Here is an 18,005-nt window from a genome sequence, read left to right as displayed (position 1 = left end):
GAGGAAAAAAGGTAACCTTTCATCTCTATGTAGTAGCTTAAGAACGCTGAACTAGGAGTGAACTGGGGTTGACCCAGGATGGGGCTGTCAAGAGCCTACTCTTACTAAATGATAAAAACAGCCAGGTCTTATTAAGTACACAAAGATATGGAATCACATGTCAGACATTAAGGACTTTTTATTGAAAGTCTAGTAAGTCGTCAAATGTAGATATTTGACTTGTCAAATAGGACTATTTTATGTTGTTTGGAATAGTTTTCTTGTTTTTGTTTTTGCTACTGAACCTGTTTAAAGATTGTCTAACTTTTCCTAATCGAGTTGTATTTGGGCTTTTTATACCAATGATTACCCTTGGTTTTGTACTTTAAAAAAGGTATTTTCTTAGCAAAATTACATCCAGAATTTGGTTTTGCCCCTGCTGATGCTTTTATCAGATCAAGTTACAACTGACAAAAGTAACATGACTTTATTGAAATTAATGCATTTTCTGATTTCCTTTGCAAGGAACATGGTACTTTTTCAAAACGTTTATCTAATATCTTCACGTTGCTAGCTTAATAGCTTCGCCAGTCATTACTCACAAAGAGTTTTAAAATGAGTTTATTAAAGAATATTCTTAGGAAGGCAACAAGTTTTGATTTGTCATTAAAAAAAAGTTATGTTTTTTCATGCTGTAAGAGGCTGTAAGGTAAGAGGCTACAGAGTTATAAGCATCTTTCTACTGGAATTTTCATATAACACAGTGTAGTCATTTCTGCAATGCTAGAATAAATTAAAAAAAAGTCTCTTCTATGCTTCTCTTCAAAAAGTGATGAATAATAATAGAAGATAGCATAAAAAAGCCATTGTTTTCTATTCATTCTGTAGTATTGGAGCCAGTATCTAGGAAACAAAGGAGAGAGAGAGTAAATTCAAGAAGCAACTTAATTTTAAATTTAAATATTTAAGAATATCTTTAAAAAAAGAAAATAAGACTAATGGTGGTGGTGGTTTGAGGGGTGGGTAAGAATAGGAGGCAAGTATGAAGAGGGAAGTTGACCAATGGAAATACTTTGAGAACTTCAATAACTTTTCTTTTAAGGTAGAGATAAAAAGACATATACCTGTCCATGGGAAAAACCAGGTTAAACCACATTTGGTTCATATAACTGCTATATAACCACATTTTTTTCAGGTCCTCTGTCCTTAAATTTTAAACCACAAAGGACCATAACATATAATCAGAAGAGAATTGTATTTAGAGATATTTCCTGGTGAGAAACAGATCAAAATTAGGCAAACACTTTTTACCATCACAGGCCATTCTAGCTATTATCACTTTTTCTCTGCTTCTTTATTAAGAACTCAACCTTACTTCAGAAAGCTGACTTTTACAATAAAATGGACTTACTTTATAGTAGTCCCTCACTTATCTGGCATCATTCAGGAATGTATTTTCTTAATCATTTAAACTTACCTATACCTGTAAATGGCAAACCATTTTTATTCTGGAAAGAAAAATTTCTACGACTGCATTCTTTTCTGTAGCTATATAGTAAACGGAACACGATCTAAGCTTTTCTTGAATCTTCAACAATTTTTTCCTTGAAGATCAATTACTACACTGTGCTATAAATGGGGGAAGCTCCTCAGAACTGCTGTAATAGATAAGGCTGCATTGTTACTTCTCATCCAGCAAAGTTTGCAAAACGTTGTATCTTTAAGTAACACACTCTAAGGACCACCAGATAGGAGCTCCTATCAGTAAAATACATATCTTTACATGGACACTTTGATACTATTAAGTTTGTTCAGAGGCCTTCTTTACTGACTTTTTGGTTCTTAGCTATGGTTCAAATGGCTGAAATGGACTATTAACCTGTATCTGTGCTGTCCAATATGGTAGTCACTGGCTAGCCACATGTGGCTATTTAAATTAATTGAAATTAACTAATAAAACTAAATAAAATTAAAGCATTAAGTCCCTCAGTTGCCCTACCCACATTTTAACTACTCAACAGCGATGCACGACTATTGAAAAATGTATACATGAAACACTGCCATCATTACAGAAAGTTCTACTGAACAGTGCTGGTGTATATCATGAACTCATTTTCACAGAGGTCCAGGAATTATAAATGCCCAAATTCTACAGTCTAATAAAAACTTAAAAACTGAAGAACTATGAGAATGCTATTAGCTTCAATTACAGGAAAAATTATGAAAAAAATTTATACATTATCTCAAATATAGAAATGTTATTATCTTGTGATCCAAGAAATAGTACCACCTTCATGGGAATTTTAAAAAAAAAGACCTAAATATAAAATAAAATTGTTCCTTGCTATAACAACAAAAAAGATGTAAGTATCTGATGACTATATTAAAAAGTCAACTATGCTTAAATTCTCAAAATGATTATTCCTAGTTAACCTTAACGATACAAGTCATTGTAATGTTGCTAGGTTTAAAGACTTTCTCATTTGGAAGAGACTATTCTTAAATAGCTGCTCTAAACACAAATGGTTCAGATTATAAAGCAAACATAAGCACATATTTAAAACATCATTAGCAAAATGGAAATAATGAATCGTGAAACAGAAAGCGATGTATAGCTTCTGAAACATTTAAGGACCTAACAAGTTCCTGGGTCTGGTGTGGAAAATTCACCACACAGATGTAACAGATTAGAGGAATGGATATTTACCATTGTGACCTGCAAGGTTCTTATGGTTAAAATCTGCTTTAAAATAAGTTTTTAATTATAAAATTTTATATTTCCAGCAACATAGAAGCCATAGACTATATTGTCAAAATTAAACACTTCCTTAAAGAAAAAGGTGTCTGTGAAAAGCCTGATAAAGACTTAAAATTTGCAACTAAAATAGGGAAGAAAAAATTTTAATTTGCTTATCTTCTTCTCCATACAAATTCAATCTGTGTTAGTGGTCTGTCATTTGAAATGTATATATACCTAAAGTCAGTTAAGAGGATGGTTTGAGATCTAGAATTCAGAATCTAGTTGAGATAGAAGTTAGGTCTCCATCAAGGGAGTTGATCATTTGGCCATTTTCCCCCTTAGGCTTTCAATATAGATGAAGATTTTCTAGAGACTCATAAAAACAAGATTTCACGTAGTTTTGCTTTCACAGTAATTAGGCAAACACTTACTTTTACCATCACAGGCTACAATTTTCACTTTATCCACTTTAATAAGTTCTGTCACCTCTCTGAATTCAACATCATTCAATACAAAAGTCCACACATTATCGCAGAATCTGTACGTATTTAGAGAGCCCTTTAAAACAAAATATTTAGACATACCATGAAGTCATTTTTTCCTCTCACATTTTTCTTCAAAGCAATTTAAGAGAACTTTCTACTAAGTACATAACTGTTAAAATAGCATGTTTAATGTTTAAGATTTTCCTTCATTTTAATCCTATTTACTTAAAAAAAAGGACAACCTTAGATAAATTTGCTAAGAGCTAAAAAACATTTCAGTTAGCAGACTATTTTCAGCACTGTAAAAGAGTGTGCAAATTACTTACCTGAAATATGAAGAAAAGTGGAATGAAAACTTGAACTTGTATTTCTACTGCCTCCATGTGGCTAAATTATGAAAGTTCATTTGAATCTTTATGTAAATACTTTCAAAAAGCTACATATTTTGTGTATGTTAATTCTCCATACTTATTAATTTTAATCCCGTTAGTTAGCTCAGATGCATTACTGTATTAGCCACTAAAACTACAATATTCATTATCCTGTGCAACTTGCATTCTTCTAGTTAATAAAAAAGTTGTTAAGGAGCAGGAATATATATTTGAGCATTAAAAGGAAATTTTATTTTATTTTTAGAGATAGGGTCTCGCTCTGTCACCCAGGCTGGAGTGTGTGGCATGATCATAGCTCACTATAACCTGGAATGCCTGGGCTCAAGTGATCGTCCTACTTCAGTCTCCTGAGTAGCTGGAGGTGTACACCAACAACACACCCAGCTAATTTTTAAATTTTTTGTAAAGATGGGGTCTCACTATGTTCCCCAGGCTGGTCTTGAACTCCTGGCCTCAAGCAATCCTTGGCTTCCCAAAGTGCTGGGATTACAGGTGTGAGCCACCACACTGGCCTAAAAGGAAATTTAAAGAGTGTGGTAAAAGTCAAGGATACATGCCAACCAATAGAATACAATCAAAACCTGAGATACACACACGCACACATATAGTCACATATGAAATTTAGCATTTGATAAGGCATTTAAATGCCTAAAAATCTTCAATTTAGAAAAAAAAGCATCAAATGCACAAATGCTCTCTGCAGTAGTATAATAATATTAAAAATTGCTACCAGTAGTAGATTGCAGAAAACAGAATGTGTCAGGAGGTCCTAAGGTGAAGGAGACCATGGACAACCTTGGAAAACTTTTGCCCTATCCTGTAACAGTACTGGGAGGTCAATGAAGGATTTTAAGCAGAGGAGTCACATGATCAAATCTGCATTTTTGGTGATGACATGAAGAATGGACTATAGGGGAATAAGACTGAAGGAAGACCATCCATGAAGATGATACCTCTTAGCTGGGTGAATTAGAGAGGTAAAAGTGGCTTTACTACAGTAGTAGCAAGGAGATCAATAGAAATGAAGAGACTTAAAAAACGGAAAAAAAAAAAAAAAAAAAAAAATGAAGAGACTTTAAAAGGTAGACCCAACAGGACTTGACAACTGTAAATATGTTGGCGTAGGGAGAGAGAAATCTAAGGTAACTCCCAAGTTTCTGGCTTGAGTGACAATGCATTCACAGAAAAAGTCAGTTTGGGAGGAGAGTTAAGTTTGGAACTTGTTGAGTTTCATATATATCTAAGTTACGATGTCCAATAAGCAGTTAGAGTGTAGGAGAAAGCATGGGAACATGAACTTATCCAGTACAATTAAGGCCAGAGGGTTAGATGAGATCATTCAAGGAGAATATGTGGAGGATATATAACTCTAAGGAATACCAACAATTAAATGATAGGCAGAGATAGAAGAAAACTAAAAAGGAGCCTGACAGTAAGAGGCTAGGGAATAGAAGAAAAGCTAACAGTATGGTTTCAAGGAAAGTATGAGTTTTAAAAAAGAGGGAATAATCAACAGTATCACAAATTATGCATTAGGTTTAGTAAAAGTAACTTGGCAAGAGCATTTTTAGTGGAGTAGTAATTAATGCATAGAAAATCACTTATGATATGTTAAGTCAAGACAGAGAACTGTATTATTATTATTTTTGAGACAGAGTCTTGCTTTGTTGCCCGAGCTAGAGCGAGTACCGTGGCGTCAACCTAGCTCACAGCAACCTCAAACTCCTGGGCTCAAGTGATCCTACTGCCTCAGCCTCTCGTGTAGCTGGGAGTACGGGCGTGAGCCACCAAGCCCGGCTAATTTTTTGTTTCTATTTTTAGTTGACTGGCTAACTTTTTTCCTATTTTTAGTAGAGACGGGGTCTCGCTCTTGCTCAGGCTGGTCTTGAACTCCTGATCTCAAGTGATTCTCCTGCCTCGGCCTCCCAGAGTATTAGGATTACAGGCGTGAGCCACCGCGCCCGGCTAAAGAATTGTAAATGTAAAAAAATATTTAAAAATTATCTGCTCCTTTGCTACAATCTGACACTTTGGAAACCTAAACAGCCAAATACAATTTCTATGTTCATTTCTGGCACCCTGAATTTGTAAGTAATCCATGACCGTCTAAGTATGTTGGTTACTCTCACTGGATAATTGATGTTAGCTGTGTCAACAATCTGAACAAAGCATGCTGTTGAGATTTATGGTCAGTATGTGAATATTCACTTTCAAATATAAATAAAGCATTTTAGATGTAGCTTGGACTGAAAAATATATAATCATAACAGATTAGTTGTAGTATAAATGTATACACTTGTTTTATTAAGAAAGTAAAATGCTATAAAACTTGATTGTGAAAACATTAATTTTACATATGAAACAGTTATTAAATGCTTTCCAATTTTAGATTAAAATAAATTGATGATTAACATAATTAAAGATTACATCAGCTAGATAATTACAGAGCCAACAATGTTAAAAAAAAACTTAAACATAAGAAAATACATAATGTGAACCTAACCTTTAGAATAATTTGGTGAATTAAAACCCCCAACATGAAATAAGATAATTTTTAGTTATATAAATTTTACATATTTTTATATAAATTATATATAATTTTTAGTTATTTAAATATCTTGCTTTCTCACTGTCTTTATTTGAAAGTCAGGATCTATTAAGCATCTCAAGTGCAGTGTAAGTACTAAAAGAATAATTATATTTTTAAGTAAAATTTTAGACGTATTCTTTTAAAAAATCTTTTATAGAGACAGGGTCTTACAATGTTGTCCAGGCTGGTCTTGAACTCCTGGCCTCAAGTGGTCCTCCCGCTTCAGCCTTCCAAAGTGCTGGGATTACAGGTGTGAGCTACCTAGCGTAGATTTATTCTTTATGTTTAAAAAGTTCCTTCTAAAAGATTGTATTTGGCTTTGGTCAGATATTGACTTTAACATAGTCATTTGGCCTAAGTGTACCTTCAGTACACCTCATATATATTTTATATATATATATATATATATATATGCATATATGTATGCGCATGTGCACACACAAGGCTGACCAGAGAGTATCCAGACATTGTTAATGTAATAAACGTCTCTATTTACATGCATTTACATGTGTCATAACTGGGCAGCACTTTTTTTAAGTTAAAAAACATCTGAAAAGTTATATAATAACATGTTCGTTATAGAACCATCAAAAACAGGGAAAAGAAAAATGTTGTTAGAAAGGCTTTTTCTTGACCATTACATCTTTTTTTTTTGACCATTAAATCTCTTAATGCTTGCTTAATTACTGTTTGAAGCTCAGTATTATAATGCTTAAATAATCATTACTTTTATCTGTGGGCATACATTCTCTCAAAAACATACAATGGCTTTTTTAATTTTTTTTTTTTTTTTAAGAGATGGGTTCTCGCTATGTTGCTCAGGATAGTCTTGAACCCCTGGGCTCAAGTGATCTTCCCGTCTCAGTCTCCGGAGTAGCTGGGATTATAGGTGCACGCCACTGTTCCCGGCAACAATGGCTCTTTAAAAGCCCAGTTATACATACTAGTTCAATCTGAATTTTCTCCCTAAAAATTAATTCAGATCAAGGTCCTTGGTACATAGATTTTTACTTTTTTACTAACACATTTCAACATATAAATAATTAAAACCTTACCTTTCATAGGCAGGGAGATTTTTTTCCTATAATATTCTACCAAATAATTTCACTTACATGGAATTCATATAAGGACTTAAAACAAAAAGCAATTTAACATGCTATATTATTCTTTTAATGAGTACTTAACCTAATTGCTAGGACAGCAAAAATTGTTATAAATAAAAACATATATTAAGTGTGATCTAGCAATATAGCTTTGAAAATAAGATTACCAATGTATTATCTCTTTTGTCTTGGCCATGTGCTTCACCAAGCTAAACAGAATGCTATTTGCAAACATTCTAGACTTAAAATTGATCAAGTTGGCTGTAACCCAGGAGGGAGCAGAGTGACGAAAGCCTGAGCTAGAACAGTAACAGCAGGAAAAGAAAAGCAATAATGGAAAAGTCCTGGTAAAGACTGAGTATGTACAGCTCTCAGAAAATAGAAAAACTTACAAAACACTAGGCAAGAGAAATTCAAACATCAAATTACTGTTAACTTTAGCTAGAGAGATCCAAACTAGAAACCTATAATAACTCAACTAGAAGACTATTCAGACCTTGTGAACTTTATACCCTCTAGTAAGTAGTCCACCAAATTTTCTACATGGGCAAAGTTAATATATTAACATGAATCAACTAGGCAGGTTTTTACATATGGTTATACAAACACACAAACTAATTTTGCCAGAATTGTTGCTGTTAAAAATTCAAGAATCAACTCGTCAAATTTTATAGTCTTAAAATGTAAGTCAAATAGTCTTGTCTACCTTGTTCATTTTTGTATTCACAATATCTAGAACAATGTCTGGTATGTAACAGGCACTCAAATGTTTGTTGAATAAATAATAAATTTGTCCTTTGTGTTTTTCATCACCAACAAAACCAAAAATAAAACAACCTAAAATACTAAGGTTCTTTTAAATGCAAGGTAACCTCTAAGTTCTTTTTATATATTCATTGTCATATATTTTATTTATTTTTAGTTTTTTTCCTTTGCTCCTTAGAGTATTAAAGATTTTCATATATCTTAACCTTTTAATTTATACATTTTGGTTATGCCTTGTAATACAACATAAACATAAATTAGATAAATTGGACAATAACCAAACATTATAAACTATGTTATATGACTCCTTCAATATCATATTACATCATCATAATATGGTAAAATTATTTCTATTCTACTATGATTTTTTCAATGGGCCCTTAATCTGAATTTACTATGAAATTGGAACATACTTTTGTTTGGCTTTGAATGGATGACTTTTCAAAGCATAAATGACTCAAATGAGATTAAGCTATCAAAACAGACTATTATCTACCACTAGATCAAGTTTTTATAAGCCATGTTATCAAGGAGTGGGTGGGAGATAACATGAAGTTTCTAGAAATAACAGTATACTTCCCTGGTATGGGTGAAAGCCAGAGTTTGAAACCTAACTGTGAACCTAGGGTGTTACTTTGCCACTTACCTTCAATTCTGCAGATAATGTTTCAGGTGCTTAAAATCTCAGTAAGTCTTCAGGGAAGGTAGCCAAACATACACAGGCTGATTTGTGAAACAACGGAATAAAAATCTAAAAGCAACTCTATCTCACATTAAGTGGATGAACTTAGTAGTATACAGTTGATTGAAAAGTATTATAATTTAGTTATTATAAAACAGATTCCAAAATTTGACTAAACCATGTCTTCCTCTTATGATTAACAAGTATGTAGGGGTCCTAAAAAACACTATTGTAACAACCACTGATGCAGGCTTCTGAATTTAGGAAAATATCCTTACCCTGAAATTGACTCTGTTCCTGACCCTCTGAGCCAATGCTGAATTTATAGCCTTATCAAACTGAAGTAGAACTTGAAGGGCAAGTTGGGGGGTGATCTGTTGAGACTGAGAAAAAGTAAAGGTCATAAATCCTCTTAGGGAAGAACATCAAAATAAGTAAAAATACACAAATTTTCACCTAAAATTTAACTGAGGTTAACCAGAGCCTCTGAACTAGAATTCTTTATTCTCCTTTGCCATAATGGACAATGAAGAAGCAAAGCCTGAAACCTGAAAATATCTTTTGCATTATCTTGACACAAAAATAATTTTAAAAAGAAAACATGCTGTGATGTTACAAAGCCAGAACAAAACTTTGTCTATCTTCCTTTCACAGTGTCTGGAAAGAGGTTTTCAATAACTCGAAGGAACCATTTCTTTTAAATAAAATACACAGGGCCTATATTAAAAAAACACCTATTAGATCTTATTAAAGCCCATAAAACATATCAACAAATGAAAATACTTAATTTGTTCTTGGTTGGGAGGTTTATATTAAAAAGTTAATTCTCTTAAAATTGAAATATAAATTCAAAATTCTAATTTAAATCTAAAAATACTTTACTGAATTAGACAAAATTATCTTAAAGGTACATAAAACATGAGTCTAAAATCAACAATCTCAATTTTTATGTTTAACAAAAAATTTTGAAGATTTAGCTATATTCAACTGTATCATTCAATCATCATATTTTGTGTGCCGTTGTCAGGATGGTACAATAAACAGGAATCTCAGGTTATTCATTGGTGAGTGATACTGACTTGCTAGGTCAAATGGTCTAAGCGATTTTACCTCATATCTCTTTGCATGGGATAAAGGATATGATGAGAATTATTGCAGGCCCACTGAAATAAAAATGTTTGATTTTCAGACTCACCTGTATGAGCTCATCTAGGCTCTCCTGAAGACTGTTTCCCAAAGTGGTATTTCTGTATAACTGATATGCCATGGCTTTAGGAGGAAGAAATTGTTATTCTTATTCAGGCTTGCATTGATGTCCTAAAAATTTAATATAAAATTGTTAAAAAAAAAAAAAAGATCATACTGTAACATAAATTATATAATACAGTCTACTTCATATAGTCTAAGACAGTTTTAATACTAGTAGGATTCTTAGTAATTGCAAGTTACTATATAATAATTTTATAATTACAACAGTTAATGATTTTTCTCTTTTCTGTAATTTTGACATAGGCATTTATACGCCTTTATACAGTTTAGATGTTATATTTATAAAAATGTATATCTTTACCACTTTTCAAAAGTCTGCCTTCTAAAGCAAGAATTTTTCATGAACCATCCTTTCTATTTGCTGTCAAGTGACTGATGCAGACAATCTTCAGCCCAGATTTGCATGCCTGCCCCTTTATTTTCCTGTTCTCTTAAAATTCAGTATTTATAGAGTGCCTACCAAAAGGATGGCACTGTGATAGGTACCAGCAAGAGGAAGAGGACTAAAGATATACTCCCAATCCTAAATTTATATCCTGGAGAGGGTAATGGACATATAAAAAGGTTAAATTCAGTATAAAATAAGACCTGTGATAGAGGTACACAGCATACTATGGAGGCTGCCTGTGGGCTAAGAGAAGTGGCTCAGAAAAGCTTCCTGTTTCTTCAAACTGATTCTTCAGTTTGAGAAACAAACTATTCCACATTATTAGGGCATTAAGTGTTAACAGGGAGTGGCTAAAGAGATGGCATGGATGAACTTATTCTGCAGGAGAGGTTCGGGCAATGGAGTGCCACTGAAGCATTTTGGGCAAAAAAGGTCAAATGGGTTTGAGTGTGAGATTAGAAACAGATGGGTACAAATATCCAGTCAGAAGAAATAAGACTGGGTGTTTGATAGATCAGTAACATGACTATAGTTAACATTAATGTATTGTACATTTAAAATAGCTAGAAAGAATAATTCAAATGTTCGTAGCATAAAGATGAATATTTAAGATGATGGATATCCCAATTATCCTGATCTAATTATATAAATGTATATTATCTCATGTACCCCCAAACATAAATCTATTATGTATCAATTAAAAAAAAAAAGAAATAGATGAGGGATGAAGGCTTAAAAGGGGTAGCAGTAGTACAGAGTCAACAAATATTAACTGAGCTACTACTTGTCAGGTATAAGATCCCTGACCTCATGGCACTTTCAGTCTAGAGATGGACAGGAGGAGACACAAGTAAAATTCAGCAAAATTAATGGTCAGCCATCAGTCTCTTCACATTACATGCCTTGTCTGCATTTGCTACGACAGATCACTTCTGCCTTTTTGTAATATTTCTTTGGCTATGGGACACCACTCTCAGTTTTCTCCTATCACCTCACTAGATACTACTACATTTCTTGTTTTTTTCTTGCTGGTTCCTCCTCAGTTCCCTGACTTCTAACTACTGAACTGCCCTAAGGCTTCTTAGGTCTTCTCTTTTCCATATGCTTTATTCCCTTAGTTACCTCATCCAGGCTTAGACTCCCAAATGTGTACCTCCACCCCTGAATTCTCCCTTTGTACACATATACCAGGGCTGTCCGGAAAGTATCCAGCCATTCTTAATACAATTTTTCATACCACATGGCTGGATACCTTCTAGACAACCCACATATAACTGCCTACTTGACACTGGATAAAAATATCAAGTAGGTAGCTCAAATTAATCAAAAAGCAAATTCCTGATACTACCCTTCCAAATTTGATGTTTTCAGTTTTATCCACCTGAGTAAACAGAAAATCTAGTCATCTAGTAATAAGCCCCAAAACCTCAGAGTCAACATTAATGTCTTTCTTTTTTTCTTACCTAGACATTCAATCTGTCAGCCAATCCTTTCAGCTCTTCCTTCTAAATAGAGCCAGAATCTGACAACTTCTACCATCTTCAATGCTATCACTCTAAGTCACCATCATCTGTGACTAAAATTAATGTGACAGACCATTAAGTGGTCTCCCTCTTTCCACCCTTCCCTATCCCAGCCCCACCCTCATAGCAGCCAGGCTGAGATTTTAAAATATACGGCAAATCACATCACTGGTCTACTCAGAACCACCAATGGCAGCATCCCTTCTCACTTGGAGTAAAAAACACAAAGTCCTTCCCATGGTTTGCAAGGCCTACGGGATTTGGCCCCCCACTGTCTCCTACCCCTATCTTTATCTACTTATCCCCCCACCCCACTCACTCTGCTCCAGTCATACTGGTCCCCTGCTGCTCTTCATCATGGAAAGCATGTTCCTGCTTGAGGGCCTTTGTGCTGGCTGCTCTTTTTGCTGTGTGTTCTTCCCAGATACCTGCATAGTTCACTTACTCATTTGGTTTGCTCAAATATCACCTCATCAGAAAGGCTTTCTGTGACCAAGCTATAAAAAAGAACTACCCCTCTTCCTTCCCACACTGCTTTATTTTCATTCATACTAATAACTGAAGTTGAGATACATATGCTTATTCTATAGTGGCATATCAAAGCACTAGTATCAAATATTAGAAATGTATCTAAGTGTGATACAAAATTTTCTGCTTTACTGAGGAAACTGAAGCAATGAAAACTTCCAGACTCACAATCACATCTAACCACTTACCAATATCCATGCAGGTTGAACATCCCTTATCCGAAATGCTTGGGACTGGAAGTGTTTTGGATTTTAGAATATTTGCATCTTATTTACTTACAGGTTGAGCATCCCAAATCCAAAAATCTGAAATCCAAAATTCTTCAAAAAGCATTCCCTTTGAGTGTCACGTTGGTGATCAAATAGTTTTGGTCTTTGGAGCATTTGGATTTGGGATGTTCAACCTGAACCCATATACTCTGCCTCCCTGTTTGTCACCATAGTTGAATTCTACATGCTTTTATCTAAATCCAATCATTTACCTTTGTATCAGATGTTATCCCCTCTAGGGCACTGGAGGAGACTGTTCTAACAATTCAATTGTTCCTTCTCTCCCTCACCATCAAATTTCCTCTCTCTATGGATCATTACCATCAGCAAACAGGTGGCTACTTACCTTAAAAGAAACAAAAAACAAAAATACTCCCTCAACCCACTTCCCCTGCCAGCTACACTCTATTTCTCTTGTTCCCCTTTCCAGAATGACTTAGAGTTGCCTGTACTCACTCTCTCCCATTCTTTTTTCCCCCATTTTGTCTTAAACTGACTTTTGCCTCAGCACTCTACTGAAACAGGTGAAGGTCACCAACAGCACTGCTAAAGCTAATCCTCAATCCTCACCAGGCCAGAGCATTTCACACAGCTGATTAGTTCCTCCTCTATGTTAAAGGATCTTTCCTTGGCTTCTGGGACACTACACTTTTTGGGTTGTCCTTTTAACTTTAACTTGCGGGTTCATTCTTTATATTGTTTGTTGGTTGATCCTCTTCTCCCTAAACTCTTAATGTCAGAGGACACAGTCCTTGGTCCTCTGTACTTTCTGTCTACAACCCCTCCTTAGTGATAACATTCACTCTCATAGCTTTACATACCATTGCCGATGAATCACAAATTCACACACTGTATTAGAACTTCTCATTCCTAGATCTAGCTGCCTACTCAGTCTCTCTACTTGTTATCTTTTGTGTTTCAGCAGAAATAATTCAATACTTCTATAGGCTTAGGAAAAACCTTTGAAGTCACATTTCACATCCAACTCCTAGCAAATCCTGTAAGGTCTACCTTGAAAATGCATTCAGAATCCAACCATTTCTCACCATCTTCACTGCTATTACCCTGGCCTTGGCCACTATCACCATGATTTGGATTATTGTAATAGCCTCCTAACTGATTTCCCTACTTCTACACTTGCCCCCTATACTCTAATCACAACTCACAGCCAGGCTAATCTTCTAAAACATAGGTTAGAGCATGTTTCCTTCTCTACTCAAACTCTTCCATGGGCCAGGCACAGTGGCTCATACCTGTAATCCTAGCACTCTGGGAGGCTGAGGCCAGAGGATCTCTTGAGACTGAGAGTTCGAGACCAGCCTGAGCAAAAGTGAGACCCTGTCTCTACAAAAAATAGAAAAATTAGCCAGGTGTGGTGGTGTGCCTGTAGTCCCAGCTCCTTGGGAGGCTGAGGCAGGATTGCTTGAACCCAGGAGTTTGAAGTTGCAGTGGGCTATGACAACGCCACTGCACTCTAGCGCAACAGTTCCAGACCCTGTCTCAAAAACAAACAAAAAAACCTCCTATTGCTTTCATCAGTCCTTACAATGATCTGGCTACTCATGATCTCACCTACTTTATCTACTATTTAACCCTTCCCTCTCCTCCCTTTGCTCATTCCTCTCCAGACATATTGGCTTCCTTGCTATTCCTCAAACATGACAGGCATAAGAGCCTTTGTAATGGCTGCTCTTCCTGCCTGGAAGGCTCTCCTCAGCTATTCACTTGGCTAACTCTCTTAATTCCTTCAAGTTTTTGCTCAAATAGCACCTACTAAATGAGGCCTAAACAGACCAACATATTTAAAATACCAATTCCCGCCTCCTCTCTGAAACTTCCTCATACCCCTTATCTTCTTGCTCAATTTCTTTGATGGTACCATCGCCTTCTAAAACATTATACATATAATGTACTTCTTTTATGTTTATTTTATGCATCCTCCAATAGAGCATAAGCAACATGAGGGCACAGATTTTTGTCTGTTTTATTCACTGAAGTAAACTGGGCGTCTAGAACAGTACCCGACACACACAATAAAACATTTGTTTGATAAATGAATGAAGGCAAACAGCGTGTGTGTGTGTGTAGTGTCAAAAGGGGCAAGGAGGTCTCAATAGGGAGATAAAAACTTTACAAAGTAGATGAAAACTTTACAGAATTTTGTGCCCCATTTGACAAAAGTCTAAGAGTTATCCAGAAAATAGCTAAAGTTATTTAAACGTTAAAATTAATCGCTTTAATGATCTTAAATGTGGTATCAGCTACAGAAATGTATTACTCCCTTCTCATTTTGCAGTCTAGAAAATTAGCTCCAAATTCGGAAGTTAACTAGTCCTAGTCTTTCTTGATTAAACAACCCAGTTTAAATTCGTTCCTTTGTCGGAGTTCGCACGAAGAAAGTTGAAAGCAGACTTCAAACAAGCGACGAAACACAGGAAAGAGACTCTTAAGAAATGCTCCCCGAAATGCGGCAGAAACACAAGTCGCTGATCTGGATGCTTTAAGACATTCACCTGGCTGAAAATACGGTGCTCAGCTGAGGACCTCCCCCCGGTCAGTTCGGCTGGTGCCGGGTGGACCGCAAGCCTCCCGCCACAGGACGTAACCGTCCCCTGCCGCCTGGCCTCCCTTCCCCGGTACCGGCCGCAGGGCCTCCCCGGCAACGAAGTCGGTAACGGGCCGGCCGTGGGAGGGAAGAGCCCTCCAAGTCGCCCTCAGAGACGACCCAACCAACCGCAGCCCCAGCTCCGGGGGCCCGCAGGGAGCGCGGGCCCGACTTCCCCTCCCTACCCTGCCCGGCTCACCCATTCACTACCTGTGGCAAAGGCGCCTCCCGCCGCAGAGCGGACAGAAGCTGCCAGGAGCCCAGCACGACGTTCCTACACCCGACCACTGGCTTCCCTCGCCGCAGAAACCGCAGAGCTGGGCCGACGACCCGGAAGTGCTAGCGGAACCTGGAAGTGCACCCTGTCCATGGGCCGAGAGGCCCCGCCCAGCCCGCTCTCGCACGCCACTCACGCCAGGCGAGGGAAGGGCGGGGGTGTGGAGAGAGGAGGGGCGCGGGGCCGGAGCGCCGAACCCTAGAGCGGTGGGCAGGCTTCCTATTCGCGTTCACCAGGCTTACCGAATGGTAAGGGAATTTTGATTTTTAGAAACTAATCTTCTCCACTGTTAGATGCACAATGAAAGAAAGGTAGGACATTCACATTTTATGCCTGAAATGTGTTCAGGATAATACCGTTAAAGACCTTGCAATACTAAATTGAAGTCAAATTCTGAAAAGATTACAGCAGGGCATCGTTTTTTACCATTCACAATAGGTCGGCAATTAATTTAGACTGGCAAGCTTTTATAATAGTTTGTGATTGATTCATGAAGAATTTTAATTTGGAAGAATTTGTATTTAAACTTTGTACCTAATATGCAAGACAAATACTTCAATATATATTTCGAGTTTGTACAATCCCAAATTACTTTAGGTGCCAGGATGCATGGTATCCTAACTGGATTAAAGCAGCTGTAATGTGTACAGCAGTGCAAAAACAAGCGCTACCAACTGGGATCTCTGAGCAGGCCCTTAAACTATCTTTACTCCTACAAGGAATAGGGAGCACTCAGACTCATAGAAAGAGAAACAAGAGTAAAGGTCTGAAATTACTTGAAAAGGCCTGTAAGGTAATTCAGAGCAAAAAATCTAGTAGCATAATGGAAGACAGAAAAATCCGATAAAATGAGGCAAAAACAAGTTTTCCAATTTATTTATTTAAATTCATTAACGTTGCAAAAATATGTGCAACAAATCAGGACAAGTTATTGTATTCCTAACAGGTCAAAGGAAAAGAAAATATATTACATCTTAGTAAATCACGACCAATCCTAGTATTTCTTACAGGGACCACATCAACAACATCTTGCACACACATACATCAGAACTAAATTTCTAACACTGTAAAATGACAGTACTAGACTAGGCAGCATCATCCTAATAATAGTAGTAAAATGATCACAGTACAGTAATTTTGTCTTAACTGACAGCATGTGAATTTGTGGTAACAAAAATATTTTTGAAATGCATACCAAAGTGCGTTAGTGTCAACAAACTTTGAATTGTGTTCTACGTGACTAGTGCCCCAAGGGCTGTGCAAGTCAGTGGCCCTGAACGCCACCAATATGTACTAGCTAGGTTTATGTAAATAAACAATGAACCAACTGTTCAAGGAACATTAAACTTTAGAAAGTCTGTATACAAACAGTGGAGTAGCTGATAATGTTATTTTCCAAGTTCCTCCGTAGCCAAACTGAATGTAAAAATGCAAAAAATTTCAAAATGCAAATATTTTCACCTCTTGTAGAATGTCTTAAAATCCACTATTTGAAACAAAAAATCTTAATATCATTCTTTAATGAAAGCACTAAACTCTTGATCTTCCTCTGTGCTTGATTTATTAAGTGCTTTATGTGAATTTTTAATAGCACATTTTATTTAGTTCTCAAAACATAACAAATTAAATAGAAGATCTATTATAGTCACAACTGTTCTATCCAGATTTTAGTGTCACTCTTTACAGTTCAACATACTATACTAATTTTCAATTACCACTTAGAACTTTAAGGGAAAGTTACATTACTGGGTCTCACTATTGATCTGATTCAGAATCTCAGGAAGGGGAGAGGGAGATGAAGAGCTCATCATGTAATTCTTTTGTGCATTTAGAACATTGAGTAGATAATATCACACTTCTCTTACCAGTTGGCCTTCTCATGTAAGTCTAAGTTCTTGACTTTCTCCCAGCAACTCCAACTACACAATTCCTATTCCCTATGACAAGATAAACTACTTAAACAGCAAAATAGGTCTACTTATAAGTACATTTATTCCTCTTTTTACTCCATCCTTCTGATATTTGTTTGTGATCCATTTCTCAAACATCCATAGGATAGGGGAAAAATCAGGCACAAAACAGCATAGAATGGTGTATCAATCTCTATTTTCAGCCTATTGCCTTCTCCCACCTTACTGAACAATCTTAATAATTTTCCTCAAACCACAGAGGAAAAGAAGGATGAAGCTACTGTCATCTTACATACAAACCTACTAACCTCATCAAGAAACTGGCCTGTTCTACCTGATATATCATAATACTAATTTATCCATCAATTGAAAAAAATCTAAAAAGCCACTTTTGTATTAAATTCCCAAATTCCCTGAGCATTCACATAAACCGCCAAATAGAAATGCCTATAGAGTCATTTAAAAGTCTCTATCTAAAAGCAGATCCCTTACCTTTTTCA

General features: G+C 36.1%; 1 protein-coding gene across 1 annotated transcript; it reads right to left on the bottom strand.

Moving 5' to 3' along the window:
- Window positions 1-624: 624 nt before the first annotated feature.
- GTF2A2 (general transcription factor IIA subunit 2) lies at window positions 625-15,639 on the bottom strand. The gene is made up of 5 exons (XM_069459293.1): window positions 15,529-15,639; window positions 9,932-10,053; window positions 9,015-9,119; window positions 3,151-3,277; window positions 625-882 (listed from the first exon to the last, which is right to left on the bottom strand). The coding sequence occupies exons 2-5, from the start codon at window positions 10,001-10,003 to the stop codon at window positions 857-859; spliced, it is 330 nt and encodes a 109-aa protein (XP_069315394.1). The 5' UTR covers window positions 10,004-10,053; window positions 15,529-15,639; the 3' UTR covers window positions 625-856.
- Window positions 15,640-18,005: the final 2,366 nt, after the last annotated feature.

This window comes from Eulemur rufifrons, chromosome 2 (genome assembly GCF_041146395.1).
Source record: "Eulemur rufifrons isolate Redbay chromosome 2, OSU_ERuf_1, whole genome shotgun sequence".
NCBI classification, from domain to species: Eukaryota; Metazoa; Chordata; class Mammalia; order Primates; family Lemuridae; genus Eulemur; species Eulemur rufifrons.
Note: the sequence above shows the minus strand (reverse complement) of the source record. Positions and strands in the feature narration are given on the sequence as shown.

Coding starts and splice junctions, on each gene's coding strand:
- GTF2A2 (XM_069459293.1), bottom strand. CDS start 10,003: ATGGCATATCAGTTATACAGAAATACCACTTTGGGAAACAGTCTTCAG. Junction 9,120..9,931: donor GCCTAGATGAGCTCATACAG/GTGAGTCTGAAA, acceptor ACTTTTTCTCAG/TCTCAACAGATCACCCCCCA. Junction 883..3,150: donor TGTAGCCTGTGATGGTAAAA/GTAAGTGTTTGC, acceptor TTTGTTTCCTAG/ATACTGGCTCCAATACTACA.